This window comes from Heloderma suspectum, chromosome 5 (genome assembly GCF_057233095.1).
Source record: "Heloderma suspectum isolate Gila_16-S chromosome 5, 16-S_ref, whole genome shotgun sequence".
In the NCBI taxonomy this organism is placed as follows: Eukaryota; Metazoa; Chordata; class Lepidosauria; order Squamata; family Helodermatidae; genus Heloderma; species Heloderma suspectum.
In genome coordinates this window covers 173,744,636-173,762,389 of record NC_139462.1, presented here as the reverse complement: position 1 = coordinate 173,762,389, position 17,754 = coordinate 173,744,636, and the positions used below count along the sequence as shown (strand labels likewise).

Sequence of the window (17,754 nt, the reverse complement as noted above, 5' to 3'; positions counted from 1 at the left end):
GATCAACCTCAGCTTCTTCGGCATCAGTGGTTGGGGCATAGACTTGAATTACTGTGATGTTGAATATTTTGCCTTGGATTCGTACTGAGATCATTTTATCGTTTTTGAGATTGTACTAGGGATGGCGGAGAATTTCTCCCCGAAACTTCGGGGGGCCGAGCGCCAACGTGTTCGGCCCCCCGAACAAGTTTCGGGGAGAAATCCTCCGAACCCCCCCCGGCACCCCGCACCCCCCCCAGGACAGGACTTACCTTCACCGAATGTCCCTCCCGGTGGTGGGTCCGGCCGGTGGTTCGGCGGGTGTTCGAGCGGGGCGGGAGCGGCAGCCAGTCTTTCGACCGGCTGCCGCCACCGCCATTGCAATCAAAGAAGAAAAAAAAAACGCCCCCTGATAGGCTACGTGACTATTCACGTAGCCTATCACGGCTAGATTTGCAAAGTCAGCCGTGATAGGCTACGTCAATCGTCACGTAGCCTATCACGGGTGACTTAAAAAAAAAAAAAAAGCGCGTACGGATAATGGCAGCCCCCATAGGGAGCGCCATTCCCGTTCCTTATTTAGTCGCTGTAGTCTACGTAAATGTTTACGTAGACTACGGCGAAAATAAGGGCAACGCTATTTGCGTTGCCCTTATTTTCGCTGTAATCTACGTAAACATTTACGTAGACTACAGCGACTAAATAAGGAACGCGAATGGCGGCTCCCTATGGGGGCCGCCATTAGCATACGCGCTTTTTTTTTTTTTTTAAGTCACCCGTGATAGGCTACGTGACGATTGATGTAGCCTATCACGGCTGACTTTGCAGATCTAGCCATGATAGGCTACGTGAATCGTCATTCACATTTCGCATTCGCATTCGCGGCCGGGCGAGGTGGGAAGCCTCCCCCCCGGCCTGAATTTCGGCTGGGGCAAGGCGGGAAGCCTCCCCCCCCGGCCTGAACTTCGCGGGGGGAGCAGCGAGGCGCCTCCCCCCCACCGCGAACGTCCTTCGACGACAGGTAAGGGACTTTCGTCCACCCCTAGATTGTACCCCAGTACTGCTTTTCCCACCCTTTGATTGACTATGAGTGCTACTCCATTTCTTCTAAGGGATTCTTGCCCACAGTAGTAGATATGATGGTCAACTGAATTAAATTCGCCCATGCCTGTCTATTTTAGTTCGCTGATTCCCAAGATGTCGATGTTCAGTCTTGCCATCTCATGTTTGACCACCTCCAGTTTACCTTGATTCATTGATCTGACATTCCAGGTTCCTAAACAATATTGTTCTTTACAGCATCGGATTTTCTTTTCACCACCAGACACATCCACAGCTGAGTGTCCTTTCGGCTTTGGCCCAGCTGCTTCACTCTTTCTGGCACTACTTGGAAATTCCCTCTGCTCTTCCCCAGTAGTATATTGGACACCTTCCGACCTGAGGGGCTCATCTTCCAGTGTCATCTCTTTTAGCCTTGTGATACGTTCCATGGGGTTTTCTTGGCAAGAATACTGGAGTGGGTTGCCATTTCCTTCTCCAGTGGACAACATTTTGTCAGAACTCTCTGCCATGACCTGTCCGTCTTGGGTGGCCCTGCACGGCATAGCTTATGGCTTCACTGAGTTACGCAAGCCCCTTTGCCACAACAAGGCAGTGATCCATGAAGGGGACAACTCCAGTCACCCTCCCCCTAATCCCTGAGATGCTGGAGTGCTTGGGGCAAGTCAAGATTTTCACTAAATTGGACCTGAGTGGCGCCTATAATCTGATTTGCATCCAGGAGGGGGATAAGTGGAAGATCAGTTTCTCGTGCCATTACAGATTGTATGAATACTTTAGTCATGCCATTCGGCCTGGTGTCAGTTCCCTCCACATTTTCGCGTTTCATGAATGACATCTTCTGGGATTATTTGGACACTTTTCTTATCATTTATCTGGATGATTTACTTATATTTTCTTCGGACCCCCACTCACATCAACAACATGTGAAAGCTGTCCTACAGCGCCTCTGGGAGCACCGTCTCTTTGTTAAACTGGAGAAATGTGCTTTTGATTTGACATCCTCAGACTACCTGGATTATATTATTTCAGCAGAAGGCATCAAGATGGATCATGCAAAGGTCCAAGCAGTCCTCTCCTGCAGGCTCCATCCTCCAAGAAGGACTTACAATGTTTCCTGGGCTTTGCCAATTTCTACAGAAAGTTCCTGCCTGGCTGTGCAAAACTGACAACTCCTCACACAGACCTCCTCAAAGGCAAGAAATCTCCCTTTCACTGGTCCACCTCTGCCCAACAGTCTTTTGAAGAGCTAAAGAGGCTATTTAGCTCTGAGCCGATCCTTTTACGTCCCGACCCACGGAAGGCTTTTGTAGTACAAAAGGATGCGTCTGATTTTGCAATGGGGGCCGTGCTGTTCCAGCCAGGAACAGCAGGGGGTGAGCTGCAGCCTTGTGCTTACCACTCCAAGAAATTAAGCATGTCTGAGCGAAATTATACCATCTGGGAGAAAAAACTGTTAGCCATAAAGTCAGCCTTAGAGACGTGGCTACATCTTTTGGAGGGGGCCCAGCACCCAGTTGAAGTGAGAACTGAGCATCGTAACCTGGAACATCTCCAGACAGCCCGGGACCTAAATCAGCGTCAAATTAGGTGGTCTTTATTTTTTTCACGATTTAACCTCAAGATCCGCCATGTGAGAGCCACCTCCCGTAAGCTGGAATTGCAGCCGGGCAGTGAGGAGAGCCCCTCCCCTGCCCTGATCCTTCCCCCCCCAAAGTCTGGCGGCTGCTGTTGAACCTCACTCTTGGATAGAGTTCCTTCGCACCCAACAGGCTCAGGATCTCTTTGTGCACAATAAGGTGGCGGAATTGGGACAAGCAGCTGGTGCCCCCAAGTCTACCCCGTTCTTATTGCAAGGTGGGCTGCTTTACCACTCACGCCAGGTCTATGTGCCTTCCAAACGCCTTGGAGAAAAAGTCCTCCATCAGTGCCACTGGGCCTTTTGGTTCTCTAAGACCTTATATGGAGTTACACGGGACTTTTGGTGGCTTCAAGTGTGTCAGGATGTCAAAACTTATGTCGCCTCCTGTGAAAGCTTTCAACGAGTGAAGGACCCCATGGGCAAACCCACTGGCTTACTCCATCCCCTGCCTACACCCTCTGGCCCCTGGAAGCTGCTCCCCCTTGATTTCATCACTGACTTGCCCCGTTCACAAGGTAAGACCACCATACTGGTGGTGGTGGACTTATTTTCGAAAATGGCCCACTTTATACTGTGCTCAGAGCTGCCCAGGGTCAGGGTCATGGCAGAACTCTTTTTGACACGTTTTCAGGCTCCATGGCTGGCCTGAGGGGCTTGTTTCAGATCGGGGGGCCCTATTCACGGCTCGTTTCTGGAGGGCTTTGCTTGTGCTGCTCAATGTGACACTCAGGCTTTCTTCCGCCCACTACCTCCAGACAGATGGGCAGAGTGAACGCACCAGTGCCACGCTGGAGCAATACTCACCCTGTTATATAAACTACCAACAAGACAACAGGATTTCCCTGCTGCCTCTGGCAGAATTTGCTTATAACAATGCGTGCCATGCCTCCACATGCCAAACTCCTTTCTTTGCCAATTTTGGGTACCATCCCAAGGCCTTCCCCTCCTTGCTAGGCCCTGCCTTGGTGCCCACTGCCCATGAATTTTTAGAGGAATTGCACTCTGTGCATCACCTCTTACAGGACAACATTGAGCAAGCAAAAGCAGCATATAAAGAAACAGCATATAAAGAAACTGCAGACCGGCATCGCCAGCCTGCCCCGCCCCTGCAGTTTGGGGACTGGGTGTGGTTGTCCACCCGATACCTCCCCTCTCCCCACCCCCCCACTAAGAAGTTTGCAGCCCATCGCAGAGGCGCTTTCCAGATTAAGGCGCAGATTAACCCTGTCATTTTTCAACTGGCTCTCCCCTCCTCCATGAACCATACATCCAACATCTCCAGCTCTCAAACAACACATAAAGGGGATGAAAACTGGAACGGACAAAAGAAGAAACCAATGATCTTCCTAGAGTGACAGTATCCTAACAATTTGATATCACATGCACTGCCATCTTGGTATACTCTTGGAACATACTATACATATGTTGGCTGGCCATGAGGCAGAGTGAGGTGATAGCCTCATAAGAAGAGTCCTGCTGGATCTAGTTCAGCATTCTGTTCACACAGTGGTCAACCAGCTGTCTGCAGGAAACCCACAACCAGGACATAAGTACAAAAGCACCATCCCTATCGATTGGAATGGGAAAGCACAATAGAGCGATCCCAGCTGCAAATAGCAACCTCAGCCAGCTGATTTTGCATGTCATGAGAGAGCAGCATTTTTGTAGGATGATGATGATGATTTTATTGCCAGGGAAGGCAAGAGCTTCTTGTAGGATTTTCTACTGCAAGTGCCAAAATAACTTGGCCAGCCTTGGGTTGCCAGGCATGTGAGGTGAGGGGGTATTTGCTTCTCCACCTCAGACTGAAAAATGTTTTGAGCTGGCTCTGTCTACTTTCAGCATGGTGATACACATATCTCATGAGGCACCATCATTTGGACTACTGATGCCAGAAAAAGTACAGATTCAGACTACAATGGATTCAAAAGAAGGATTCAAAATTCAGAAAGGAGTAACTGTTGAAAAGTCAGTCACCATGAAAACTGGTATCACAACTTACATTTGTAGATCATGGAGCCAGTGAAAAGTTCTAGCCACATTTCGTCCATCATTAAAGTGAGGTGTTTCTTTTCCATAAAGATTAAATCTGTTGAATGTAGATGGGTTATATTTTCTATTCATTGACTCCCCTGTGTGAAATTAAAGGTCATCATTTATTATATACAAAAGAGCTCTACAATATAAATAAGCTTTCCCCAGCCTGGTGCCCTCCTTGCTGGTTGGGAATGATTGGAATGGCAGTCCAACACATCTGGGGGGCACTAACTTGGAGAAGGCTCATAGAAATTAACAAAAATGACTTATTAATATTCTAGCCACAAGCTCAATCTCAGACCTGGGTTGTTTAGGTTCACCCCAAAGTGCTAGGGGGAAGAGAGTGAACTGTTGCTAGGCACCAAACGGTGAGCTTTATCGACAGTGGGGTAGTGGTAAATTTTGAAGTACAGCAGCTTGTCATGACAGTCCCTTAGCCACGGACCCCAAAGAGAGTCCACAAAAGCAGGCAGCTGTGTTGATCCATTATAGATAAAACCCCCAAAGACCAGCAGTACATAGCACAATACCCAATTTATTAGGATCAGCAGACAGTCCTAGACTACTGAGCTGGCACTGGGTGGTGTAGTGACTAGTATGTCGAATTTTGGCTGGGGAGACCTGGCTTCACAGCCCTGACGAGCCATGCCTAGCGAATCGCACAGGCTTATTATGAGGATAAAGTGGGGCGAAGGTAATCTGCACCCTTGTGTGCCACCCTGAGAAAGGGTAGATACAAACGAGAACAGCACTGAAGTACCACATAGCACTCACCCTACCATTTCACATGCTAGTGAGGCTTATTTTTAACTGTTTATAACAGATCATAGGACAGGGGTGGGGAATGTGAGACTCATCAGCTCTAGCCAGTGCAGTCAATCGTGGGGGATGATGGGAATTGTAGTCCAAGCATTGTAGCCCAACAACATCTGGAGGGCCATACATTCCCCATCCCTGTTGTAGGATATTTGTGTCCTACAAGAACAGCCACTTTGTGTCTTTAAAAATAGTGCAAGAGCATGTTCTGTATTCCAACCCCAGAAACTTACAACACTGATAAATACTGCTCTTACAGATGATGCCATTGGTCCTGCTGTGAAAAAAGTACCGAATGTGTGTTCCCCCATGTTCCTGCTCCACTACACCACTGTTTATTGAATATACTCTATTGGTATCAATAAAGCAGAATCCTTATTTTGAAGGGGGGGGGGGAAACAGCTTTAAAGAAAAGTGTCATTTTACTTACTATGCTTCATAGAAGGATGAAAATGCGTATGCAACATGGAAATAAATATTGTCATTCTTTATGTCTACAACTTTTACTTAATACTTATTTGTCCTTCTTACTCACCAACATAATAATCATTGTGCGTAAGAACATACAATTCGTGTCCTTCTTGTGCTTCCCTTTGGACTTCATCAAACGTCTTCAGTGGATTTATAACCTCTCCTGCAGGACCCTCTGAAAGTCAACCAATACATGGAATAAAATCACCTAATCTAAATAAATCATAAAAACCTTACAAATACAGAGGGACCATTCACATACTTCGTTCCAGAGGCTGTTGCTTGCAGGATTGTTTGGTGCATCAGACCATATGGTACATCGGACTCATTCATGTAACACATTTATATATACATCCTATCATAGGACAGTAGCAGGGCTTGATGGCACTATGTAAATGATCCCTTAATAAAAATCAGGATGTACGGATTTTGTAAAATCCATTCCACCTGCATTTCACAGATTGTCAGGTACCTTTCATTCTGTCATCCGCTCGTTGGCAGAATTGTTTTTTTTTTCCAATTTCCAAAATTTGCACTTGCAAAAATGCACAAATCCCACCTCCAAATGTGCAACTCCCCCCAAAAGCATATTTTCATGCTTTAGCCTATGGGGGAAATGCATATTTCGACGAGTGTTTTTTTCTTTTACATATTTTTCTATGACTAAATTTGCTTAATATTCTGGAAAGTAAAACAAAAACAAAATGGTTCACAAGTCCATGGAATCCATGCAAGTTGGCAAATGCTGGTCCACTACAGAATCTGCGGGTCAGATTCATAGAAATCCAATTCATTGGATTTCATTGCGGATTTCTCTGACATCCCTAATTAAAAACATACTATTTGAAAAATCATTAAAAAGTATATGTTACTGAGATGTATAGAAGCCTGTATGTGCCTGTAATGGCCCTAGATTTTGGCAATCACTGTGGCAGGAGCATCTGTTGCTAGGCCTTTCTTGCCCCATGGTCTCAGCAGAGAGACGGTACTTTTCCATCACACGAGTGCCTTTGTTTTTCACATTATTGAGAATCATCACAAAGACATTGATGCAGTTGGTTTCCTTCCTTGTTCTCTCTGACATCAGCTGCTCTGGTCTACGGTTGTCTGTAGTTGAAAAGGCAGACCAAAGAGCAGATAAAAGCAGCTGCCATTAGAGGGAAAAGGGAACAAGAACACCTGGGAGAACGAGATCCTTGTTCCGTCTAGCAAGAAAAACTAAGGGGGTGCTGAAATGATGTGTAGGCATTTTTGTATTGATGTCAACTCTATTAATGCTTATACTATTTTTATTGATTTGTGAGGTTCTGAATCTTGTATTCACTGGCTTTGGCTAAGGCAACTTCATTTCAAATTACATACATTAGTACAGACTTACAGATTATTGCTTTTCTGTGGCTGGCATTGATATCAGAATACTGGCTCTGGCTGGAACACAATAGCATTTTGAAGTCCGGTATATGGTTAACAAATTCCATCCTAAATTATAATATGCAATGACAATGTTGTTTAGCACTAATGTTTCTACCTCTGAGGGTTGTTACTCCAAATCGAGTGTTAGGCATATCCAGTCCTTTAGGTAATCTTAATGACTGATCATGGGATTTCCCAAGGGGAGCTTCACGACTGCTCAAATAAATACTTTCTTTCTTCTCTTTCAGTTTTTGTTGAAAACATGTTTTGGGAGGTGGATTTGCCAGTGATGCTACCTGAAGAAATTTCACACAGTATGAAATACATCAAATCTGCACTTCTGAACTACCTTGTACTGCGTTAATTTCATTAACTTCGTGGTACTCTAGCACTTAATACTTTAATTTTTCAAAAAAACTAAGATACACCTTACATTTAATGTCATCTTTTTGTAACATAACATCCTGAAGCTGTTTATACATGGTCATCACTTAGGGCACAGTCCTATGGGATTCGCCCTGGCTACTCATAAGCCTCCAAACTCAAGTATCCCATGCCGAGTGGAAGACGCATTGCATCTCTCGCTCTGCATTTTAGCTAGATGGGCAATTTCGCCTGTATACAAGAAGCTTCAGGGAAGGAAGGAGGCTGGGGATGGCTAGGGATGCCTCATATTCCCACATCCCCAGTTGCCTCCCCTCACTGCCCCTGCCCCTTTCCCCTCCTACAAACTTGCGTTTGTGAGCTTGTAACAGCAGCCAGAGCAGTTATCTTCGCACTGGCTGTGAGGGAGCAGGGGAGTGTGGCGTGGTTTCCTGGCTCCGAGCCTGGAGTACTGTCTCTGAGCTCAGAGCCCAGAAACCAAAGAATCCTATGTCCCCCAGACGCTGTCTAGGGGGCATAGGATTGCTCTCTTAATTGCTATTTCTGAAAAATGTATTATTCAAAATGCAGAATCTATGGCAGAATGCAGAATGTCAGTATTTAAGTACAATTCAACCGCTGAAAGGTGTAATGACTAAAATTCCATGGACATACTATGTACAGTTATGTTTCTAGTGAACATAACCTTTTTTATTATTGTTAATATTGTTATAGAGTGTTTGCTTTTGAAAAACAGATCACAAACAAGAGACAAAAATCATCCTAAACTTCACCTATACGTCACCTTTTTAAGAAAATGAGCTACGTGAAAACGTATAGTCCCTGCATTGACCAAAAGGCAGTTTCCAGAGACATAGAATATGTATGTGTTTGTTTATTTGATGAATGTATATCCCGCCTTTCAGAAAATTGTTCTTACAAGGCAGCTAAAAAGAAAGAATTCATCCCATCCATCTGTGGAGATCCCACTGAGCAGTCTCCATTGCAGAGGACAGGAAACAGGAGAATGACAACTGAGTGATGACAGAGGGAGGGGATGAGAAGGAAAACGATGATCCAGCCTAGCGTTTTCCTCCTACTACTCCTCCTCCATCTATTCCCTTTCCTTGCAGCTTGCCATGGTGTCTAAAGGGAGCAATCCTTCCTTAGCAAATCTAGCAACCAAGATCTACACAAAGCTATTCCTGTCCCTGGTTCAAATAGCCTATGTGCAGGGATCACTACATAGATATTATAAATGTATAAACTGTAACCTTTCATGGGAGAAGCATAGCCCAGTTTAATGTTCCCTTTACTCAGAGCTAATCAAGTGTGTGTTTCACATCCATAAATTCAATGGTGAACTCTCTGCTGAGAAAAAGAATACATTTAAAATACTTACACTCTCTGAAGGGATGCTTTTTATACCATGTGTCAAATATGATGCAATATCAGGATCATTTGCTCGGCCATAAAATACTCTCTCTCTACCAGTAGGAGGGCTGCTGGTGTTTCGAAACTTTTTTACAACAGGTGGAGTAATTGGCTGCAAGACAGTAGGAAAACAGTTTTGGAATACACATTCCTGGAAATACAGATATCAATCCATTAGGGAAAAAATATCCTAAGTCACAGAATGGTAACACCTTTGCTAGTACAAACCAAAATGTCACAACATAATGAGCAAACTTTCTGGCTCTCCAGAACTCTTCATCAGCCTGGGTGTTGAGCAAAACAGGGAGGGCATGGTATTATTGCCTCAGAGTCTGCAGTTTATAACTGTCTTAAGATGTGTCCAGAAGGTGTGCAGGGGGAGTGTGCTGGTTTTTGAGGAGGTGTGCAGGAGTTATACAGACATAATTAGATTAGCCTCCCCAGGAGCCAGACAGTTCACAATGCACCCAGAACTATGGTACAAAGAAGCAAAAATGGCTATCTAGTCATTTAAAAAAATATACAGTAGTAGTTACTCAGTTCTCTTTACAGCAAGGATGCAGAACCTCTGGCCTGCAGAGGTTCTGCATCTGGCCTGTGGAGCCTCCTTGGGTTCCTCCAGGAGATGGAGCTTGGCTTTCAAGCCCCACTTCCTGGAGAAATCCCTCCTGTTATCTTCAATCTCCAATCAAAAATAAAAGAGGGGATGCAGGCAGTGGGGGACTCATCCAGAGACTGGAAGAGCGACCGCTTGTCCAAGTGCTAGCTGAATGGTTTTGTGCGGTGTCCCCCACACCCACAGTAACTGTCCCAGCACTGGTTGAGTCTGTTTCTCAAGGCTGAGAGAGGCACAGAAAGAGGCTTGGAGTACCTTTCTCCATGCTGAGAGAGGCATAGAGAAAGGCAAAATGGGCAGGGGTTGGGATGATATCATTGGTCACTGCATCATCTGGACCACAGAAGGCAAGGTAGGGGCAATCCGGGCTCCCATCACAAACCAGTTCTATACCCCTGGTCCATAGCACTAGCCTCAACAACATGAGTCAGAAAACAAAAGTAAAAACAAAACAAAACATAGTAGCCTTTACATTGGCAAAGCTAGAGATTAGTTTCAGGTGGTGCAGTAGGTACAGTCAACAGAAGCCGATCTCGATTCCATAGAAGCCAATCACTAATATTTATATGCCACTTTAGAGTCCTGTGCAGCTATGTAAGAATCTCAGCTTTCCCTTTAGATGAAAAATGAATTTCGTTTTCAAGCTTCCAGAAATAAGTTGTTGTAGCTTTAAAAAATGTTATGACAGCATACTGGATAGCCTCACAAACTAAAAGACAAATAATATAAACATCACATGTCTTATATTTTCAAATATAATTTCTAAGACCATCAGTGACCCATAATTTGAATATTTGGGGTTTGCTATGTTGCAGCTTTTGGAAACATACAGCGTAAACCTGTGCATATTTACTTGGAACTAAATCCTGCTATGTTCAATGGGGCTTACTCCCTCGTAAGTGTGTGTACAATTGCAGCCTTAAGCAGGTTTGGAACCTCAGTTAGTTGTATCTGAAAAGGAGCTTCACAATAATTATTTCCTAGAAATGAAAGACCACATCAAAGCTAATGCAAAAGAGATTGTGTGCAGTAGTAATGGAGGCATCCTTGAATTTCAGAACCAGCCTTCCCTAACTTGGTGCCCTCCAGATGTGTTGGACTGCAATGGCCATGCTTGCTGGGAATGATGGGAGTTGCAGTCCAACACATCTGCAGCGCACCAGGTTCTCGTCTTTGTCCAAAACTCGCTTGCTACTATTCTTACTATTTCGATATCTGGAAGAGCTGAAATTGGTATTGTGAATATGCCCTGCAACTTGAGCCTCCAGTTCCTTTGTTTGATTCCAGACGGAGGAAATGGAAGGAACATACCACATTATAACAGAAGAGGGATGTGGCAGTGGTCAAGAGGAGGGCCCATATGAGATCTTTCTCCAGGCCAATCATGCAAAACTTTGTACTTCTTTAAGGAGGTACTACAATTTACAAGGGGAAAGCTCATGCGCTGGCATCCTAACTTTGGATGCGACCCTACACATGTTTCGCTGGAAAAAACAGTCCTACTGCCTATATGCTGGCTGGGGAACGCTGGGAGTTGTAGGACTTTTTTCTGTCCAAACATGCAAAGGATTGCACTTTTAAGGAAGTTCACAGAAGGAAAGGTTCCCATCCCCTCCTTCCACCTGCAGCCCCGTATGCCCAGAAAAGCCTCTCCAGGGGGCTGTCCTGAGCAAAGTGACACGTGCCCCACCCCTCGTTGCTTATGAGTGGCCCCTGACCCTCCAGAGAGGTTTTTCAGCTGGTGCAGGTGGATACAGTACTGAGAAGCTTTCGGTAGTGTTGGAATGGAGGACTGGATAGGTTAACTAAGGTATACTATTTATGAATTCAGGCTCAGGATACTGCAAAGTGATTTCATTAGCAGCGGGTATACAGGACTGAAATTGTGGAAGGTGTGAGAATACGAATTGGACTTCTCCACATCTCTCAAAGTTCTGCCTCTCTAGTGGTCAGAGGCTACAGCCTTCAGAAATGTTTTCATGATGCTTGCACTACAGTACTAATCTACATGGCACACTATTAAAACAACAACAAGATTTCTCTCTAATGCCAGCACAACTGAACAACTGGCAGCCACAATGGGAAAGATGGACTAAATATATGGATTGGAGAAAACTACTGCCATTCTCGATCCACTGCAAGAGCCTTCCCCAACCTGGGCTAGATCTACACTAGTGCTTTTTATCAGTATTGAAGTGCACTGATAACTGTTGACGCGCATTACACATTCCATATACCATTTTTCTAGTGCTATTTCCTGCTTTTTGTTCTGTATTAACCAAGATACTGCAACAGATGCCGTTGTGCCACCATGATGGGATCGTATCAATATGTGTAGATCTGGCCCTGGCACCCTCCAGACTACAGCTCCCAGCATTCCTAACCATTGGCCATGCTGTATGGGGATGATGGGAGTTCATGTCCAAAACATCTGGAGGGCACCAGGTTGGGGAAGGCCGCACTACAGCCTGTACCAGAAACTCCATCTGCGGCGTCCTTTCACGCTTACACATGACACTAAAAGCACCTTTCAACTTCTTTTGCACTGTTTGTTCACACATATGAATGTAATTGTGGGGTAGTAAGCCTATAATGTGTGAAGGGAGAATGTGGTGTAGCCAGTTAAAAAGTAACAGCATGCAATGGTTACTGTATAGAACAATATTGTACTGTATAGAACAATAGACTGGCAGGTGGGGGAAGGATTGATAAACAGACAGTCAGTCAGACAGACAGAAGATATAGGGCACTTACCCGGGGTAAGATATCTGTCAGACAAGTGGCAGCTGTATCTCCAACCGGTATCAGCTTTCCAGCCTGCAAAAAGCACGTGAACACAAGCCATCTAGGCAAGACATCATAGAAAAAAAAGGCCTATAACACTGAGAGTATATATGTGTGAATGGGGATTCTTTTGCATTCACACATATATTTTTATTATCATACTGATTATTTTTTTATTAATAACATTTATATACCTCATTTCCAGAAGGTTTGTTTGTTTGTTTGATGTGTTTGCCTGGGTTTTGTGTATGTGATATATGTTTTGCCCGTGTGTGTGTGCTTCTGCATCATCAGTTTGCTTTCTGTCAAATGGGCATTTTGTTGAGCTTTGTGGGAGCAGATATGTGGTTTGGCATTGGAGCTCTGTCCCCACCTCTGCCTTGTACTCAGTTTCTCGGCCAAGTTACTTCTCTCTGAGTTTCTTCAGTTTACCTTCTGTGAAACGGGCATTGAAATGTGGGTTCAAAAGGGTGGTTTTGTGTTTTGGAGCTCAGACACATTCTGCCTTCTGGGAAATGAGTGTTTTATGACCGGTCACACCTGGCATGGCAGCAATTTTGTGAGAGCACCTGTGACCCTCTCTTAAAATTCCAAATGTGCCCACTGGCCCCAAAAGGTTGGGGACCCATGATATAATGTAATGAGAATGCTCATCATACCTCCCCTTGCCGATGTCCAGATCCTTGATTTACCCTCCTCCACCCTTCCTCAGTCCAGATCCACCCTCCAGATCCACAAACACAGAGGTCTTTGTAACTGCGGATGCCAGAGAATAGACTGGGGACCGTCTGCAAGCAGATCATGTGCTCTTTCATAATACTAGAACCCAGGGCCATCCCATGAAGCTGATTGGTGGGAGATTCAGGACAGATAAAAGGAAGTACTGCTTCACACCGTGCATAGTTAAACTATAGAATTCACTTCCACAAGAAGTAGTGATGGCCACCACTTTGCATGGTTTTAAAAAGGACTGGACAAATTCCTGGAGGAAAAGGCTTTCAGTGACTACTAGTCTTAATGGCTATGTGCTACCTCCAGTACCAGAGGCAGTAAGCCTATGTACACCAGTTGCTGGGGAATATGGGCGGGTGGGTGCTGTTGCGCTCATGTCCTGTTTGTGGGTCTCCCATCTACAGCTGCTTGGCCACTGTGTGAACAGAATGCTGGACTAGTCGGACCTTGGTCTGATCCAGCATGGCTCTTCTTATGTTCTTATCACAGAATCATAGAAGAGTAGGGTTGGAAGGGGCCTACAAGGCCATCGAGCCCAAGCCCCTGCTCAATGCAGGAATCCAGATCAGAGCATCCCTGACAGATGGCTGTCCAGCCTCGTCTTGAAGGCCTCCGGCGCGGGAGAGCCCACCACCTCCCTAGGTCATTGGTGCCGCTGTCGTATTGCTCTAACAGTCAGGAAGTTTTCCTTATGGCAGAGGGGTGCTGGGCGTTGTAGTCCAACCCCTCTGGGGGGCCCCAGGGTGGGCGAGGCTGAGCTAGGGCCATTCCTCAGAAAGAAATCTTGTCTGAGCCTTCCCTGGGGCCGTTGGGGAACCAGAGAAGACGCGAGAGAAACGGCCGAGCGGCTGCGAGGCGTCTCCGTAGAGCTGGAGGGGAGAGAGGGAAGGCGGGAGGAGCGCGGCCAAAACTCACGGCGGGCAGCTCGGGAAATCGGTCGACAAACTTCCCCTGATACGCCTGCCTGGCGGCCCCGCGCAGCCCTTTGGCGGGGATCCCCCCCACCATCCTGGCGGGAGGGATCCGCTTCGAGAACGAAGTCGAGGCCTCAGCGCCAGCAGGAGCTTCGAGGAAAAGGATGTTTGCTCGGGTAACCTAGCAACAGGGGCAGCGCCGCCCGCCAAGACCCCGTCACGGGCGCGTGTGAATTAATTCTCTCTTCGCTCCCCGGGTTTATTTGTTCATGTTCTCAGCCAGTGACAGTCGCGGGCTGAACCTTGGAGCCAAAGTTCAGCCCCCCCCCCGGGGCCCGGCCTACCCAGAAAGCAGCAGGGGATGAGAAGCAGACTCTGTGTTTTATTCCTGTAGCTCTGCTGGTGCTATGATTTCAGTGAGTTTTTGAAAACAAAATTGCACGTGTTCCTTGTTACATTTATATTCTGCCTGCTTTTCCTCCAAGGAACCCAAGGCATCTTACATAAAACCCTCTTCTTCGTCTTATCCTCACAACAACAACCCTGCGAGGCAGGTTAAACTGAGAGTCTGTGACCAGCCCAAAGTCACCCAGTGAGTTACATGGCCCAGTGGGGATTGAACTCGGATCTCCCGAGTCCCAGTCCAACACTACGCCACACTGACTCAAGGGCAAACCGTTATGTTGTTGTCGTTCTACCATATCAGGAAGGTAGTAGCTGTTGTAAAGCATAGGCAGTTGGGGTGTGGTGGGGGGTCTGGAGGAAATGTTAGTTTTGAGTTTCACAAGTGAAGTAATACATATGGCTATCCAAAGGGGGGGGGGGTGGTGCATAAGAATGTTAAGTCCAGAGTCTAAAATTACCTACCTGTACCGCTATATGCGTGCATTTCATTTATATCACACCTTTCCTTCAAGGAGCTCAAGGCGGCATATGGTCCTATCCTGCCTGCCCCATTTTATCCTCAACAGTCTTGTGAGGTAGGTTAGGATGAGAGTGGGTGACTGGCCCAAGGACATCCAGTGAGCTCCATGGCCAAGTGAGGATTTGAACCCGGGTCTCCTGGGATCGACACTCTAACCACTGCATCACACTGGCTCTCAAAAGAGAGATGCTGGTGATCAACTGCACCTTAGCATTTAAGGCTTAAGTGATACATTCTGAGCATAGGCAGGCTGAGGCTTTAGATACTGGTGTAGTGCGTAGAGTGCCAGACTGAGACTGGGGAGACTGAAGAAACAAACCTTAGCCACCAAACTCATTGGGTGACCTTTGGCCAGTCACTATCTCTCAGCCTAACCTATTCAGGACAGATAAAAGACAGCACTTCTTCATACAGCACATGTTTAAACTATGGAATCACCTTCCACAAGATGTGGTGATGGCCACCAATTTGGATGGCTTTAAAAGAGGATTAAACAAACTCATGGAGAAGAAGGCCACCAGTCATGATAGCTATATATTACCTCCAGTACCAGGAGCAGTACACCTCTGACAGCCACAGGCAGGAAGGTGCTGTGGCAGTCATGTCTTGTTTGTGGGCTCCCCATGGGCATCTGTTTGGCCACTGTATGAACAGAAGGCTGGACTAGATAGGCCTTTGGCCTGATCCAGCAGTGCTCTTCATACGTTCTTATGTTACTTCACAGGGGTTTTGTGAAGATAAAACCACAAACCAGGGAAGTAGAACAATGCACACTGCTTTGAGCTTCTAGAAGGACAGACAGGATTAAAATGTAATAAATAAGTAAATGCCCAGAGTTACCATTTTTATTACTGCTTCACATTATTGTTTCATTATTGCTTCACAAAGGTGACCTGGCACAGCCTCCAGGATTAACATGCCTTGAACCATGCTGGAGTCAGTTTCAGTTTGTTTATGTCATCCATTAGCCATTGCAAAATCTATACACTGGGTGTAGTAAATTAAGCCGTTCATAATTTAAAATATATATTGCTGTGATCCTCAAGCCAAAATATAAGATTTAACAAAATGTACACAGGCTTTGACCAAAGCAAAGAAGCTGGCACACAGGAAAGTTATCTTAGTAGTCATTAACTGAATTCTGATAGTAAAGGATCTTCTCGGGGAGAATATATTCATTTTGATCAAGTAATCTTCCAATTCACGTTCATATTTGATCATGCTGTTCCACAGAGCAATGCGGTTTCTGTTTAATAATGCATAAACATGCCTTCAGAAGCTCACCTTATCTTTGCACCCACTGTTCAATAACCCTAACTGCATTTTTAAAGGAAAGTTAAAGTATGTTCAGGGATAACTGATCTATATATTGATTTTGATTGTGCACCCTCACTACTCAAAGTAACCTTCACCCTCACTACTCAAAGTAACCTAAGAAAGATGGTTTACATAAGTGAGGAATCTCAGGAGATATCTATGCATGCATAAAAAGGGAATTATTTAAGGCACAATCCTATGTAAGTTTAGACAAAAAAAAAGTCCTACAACTCCCAGCATGCTCCAGCCAGTCATGTGGCTGGGGTATGCTAGGAGTTATAGGACTTATTTTTCTGTCTAAAGAAGCATAGGATTGCACCCTTAAATTATTATAGACTTTTTCCTAACTCTTGTACTCCATCATTCCAAAAATTTATCCAGCTCAGATTCATTTATAAATGTCAAAAACTTGAATATAACTAAATGCAAAAGTTATATTTCTGTGTGTGTGTGGGGGGGGGGGGGGATGCAAAATACTTAACTTTAACTTATTTCAAGAATAATCCAATCTTCATTTATAAATGAAATCTCCCCATGTTTCTGCCCATCATAATGACAGGCATTTTGCTAAGAATAAAATGTAATTACATAAAAAACACTTCTGGGGATACAGCAAGTTATTTGGCATGCATCTCAAGATAACTTAATCAAGCAACATCTGCTTTTATAAAGTTTGTTATGTCTCTTATGCTTTAGAGCGATGAGCAAACCTTCCTTTTGGGAAAGGACCATAACTCAAAGACAGAGCACATGCTTTGCATGCAAATGAACCCAGATTTAATCTCTGGCATCTTCAGGTACAGCTGAAGACTCTTGTCTGAAACCTTGGGAAAGACTCTTGTCTGAAACCTTGGGTAGCCACTGCCAGTCAATGTAAATAATACTAAGCTAAATAGACCAATGATCTGATTCTTTATCATGGAGGATAAGACTATCAATGACTACTAGTCATGATGGCTATATATTACCTCCAGTTGTGAGGGAACACAAACAGGAGGGTGCTATTGCATTTGTGTTCTGCTGTGGCTTCTCATAGGCATCTGGTGGGCCTCTGTGAGAACAGAACACTGGACAGTTAGGCCTTTGGTCCATGTTCTTATGACTTCTTATGTTCTTATGACTCATATAAAGCAGCTTCCTATTTTCCTAGATAGCATTGCTTACTGCACTGATGCATGTCAAATAACTTGCTGTATCCCCAGAAATTTTCTCCATGAAATTATGTTTTAATCTTAGCAAAATGCCTGTCATT

The 17,754-nt window shown here is 45.1% G+C and overlaps 1 protein-coding gene across 2 annotated transcripts in view; it reads right to left on the bottom strand.

Moving 5' to 3' along the window:
• The window catches only part of EFHB (EF-hand domain family member B), a 32,269-nt gene extending 17,672 nt beyond the window's left edge, over window positions 1-14,597 (bottom strand). The window contains exons 1-6 of one of the 2 annotated variants that reach the window (XM_084858366.1): window positions 14,262-14,597; window positions 12,585-12,647; window positions 9,183-9,326; window positions 7,533-7,713; window positions 6,069-6,179; window positions 4,683-4,812 (exon numbers count right to left, since the gene is read on the bottom strand). In XM_084858366.1, the coding sequence (XP_084714492.1) occupies window positions 4,683-4,812; window positions 6,069-6,179; window positions 7,533-7,713; window positions 9,183-9,326; window positions 12,585-12,647; window positions 14,262-14,354 (722 nt within the window). In that variant the 5' untranslated portion in view covers window positions 14,355-14,597. The remainder of the gene's footprint in view (window positions 1-4,682; window positions 4,813-6,068; window positions 6,180-7,532; window positions 7,714-9,182; window positions 9,327-12,584; window positions 12,648-14,261) is intronic. The other variant, XM_084858367.1, reaches the window with a different exon arrangement.
• Window positions 14,598-17,754: the final 3,157 nt, after the last annotated feature.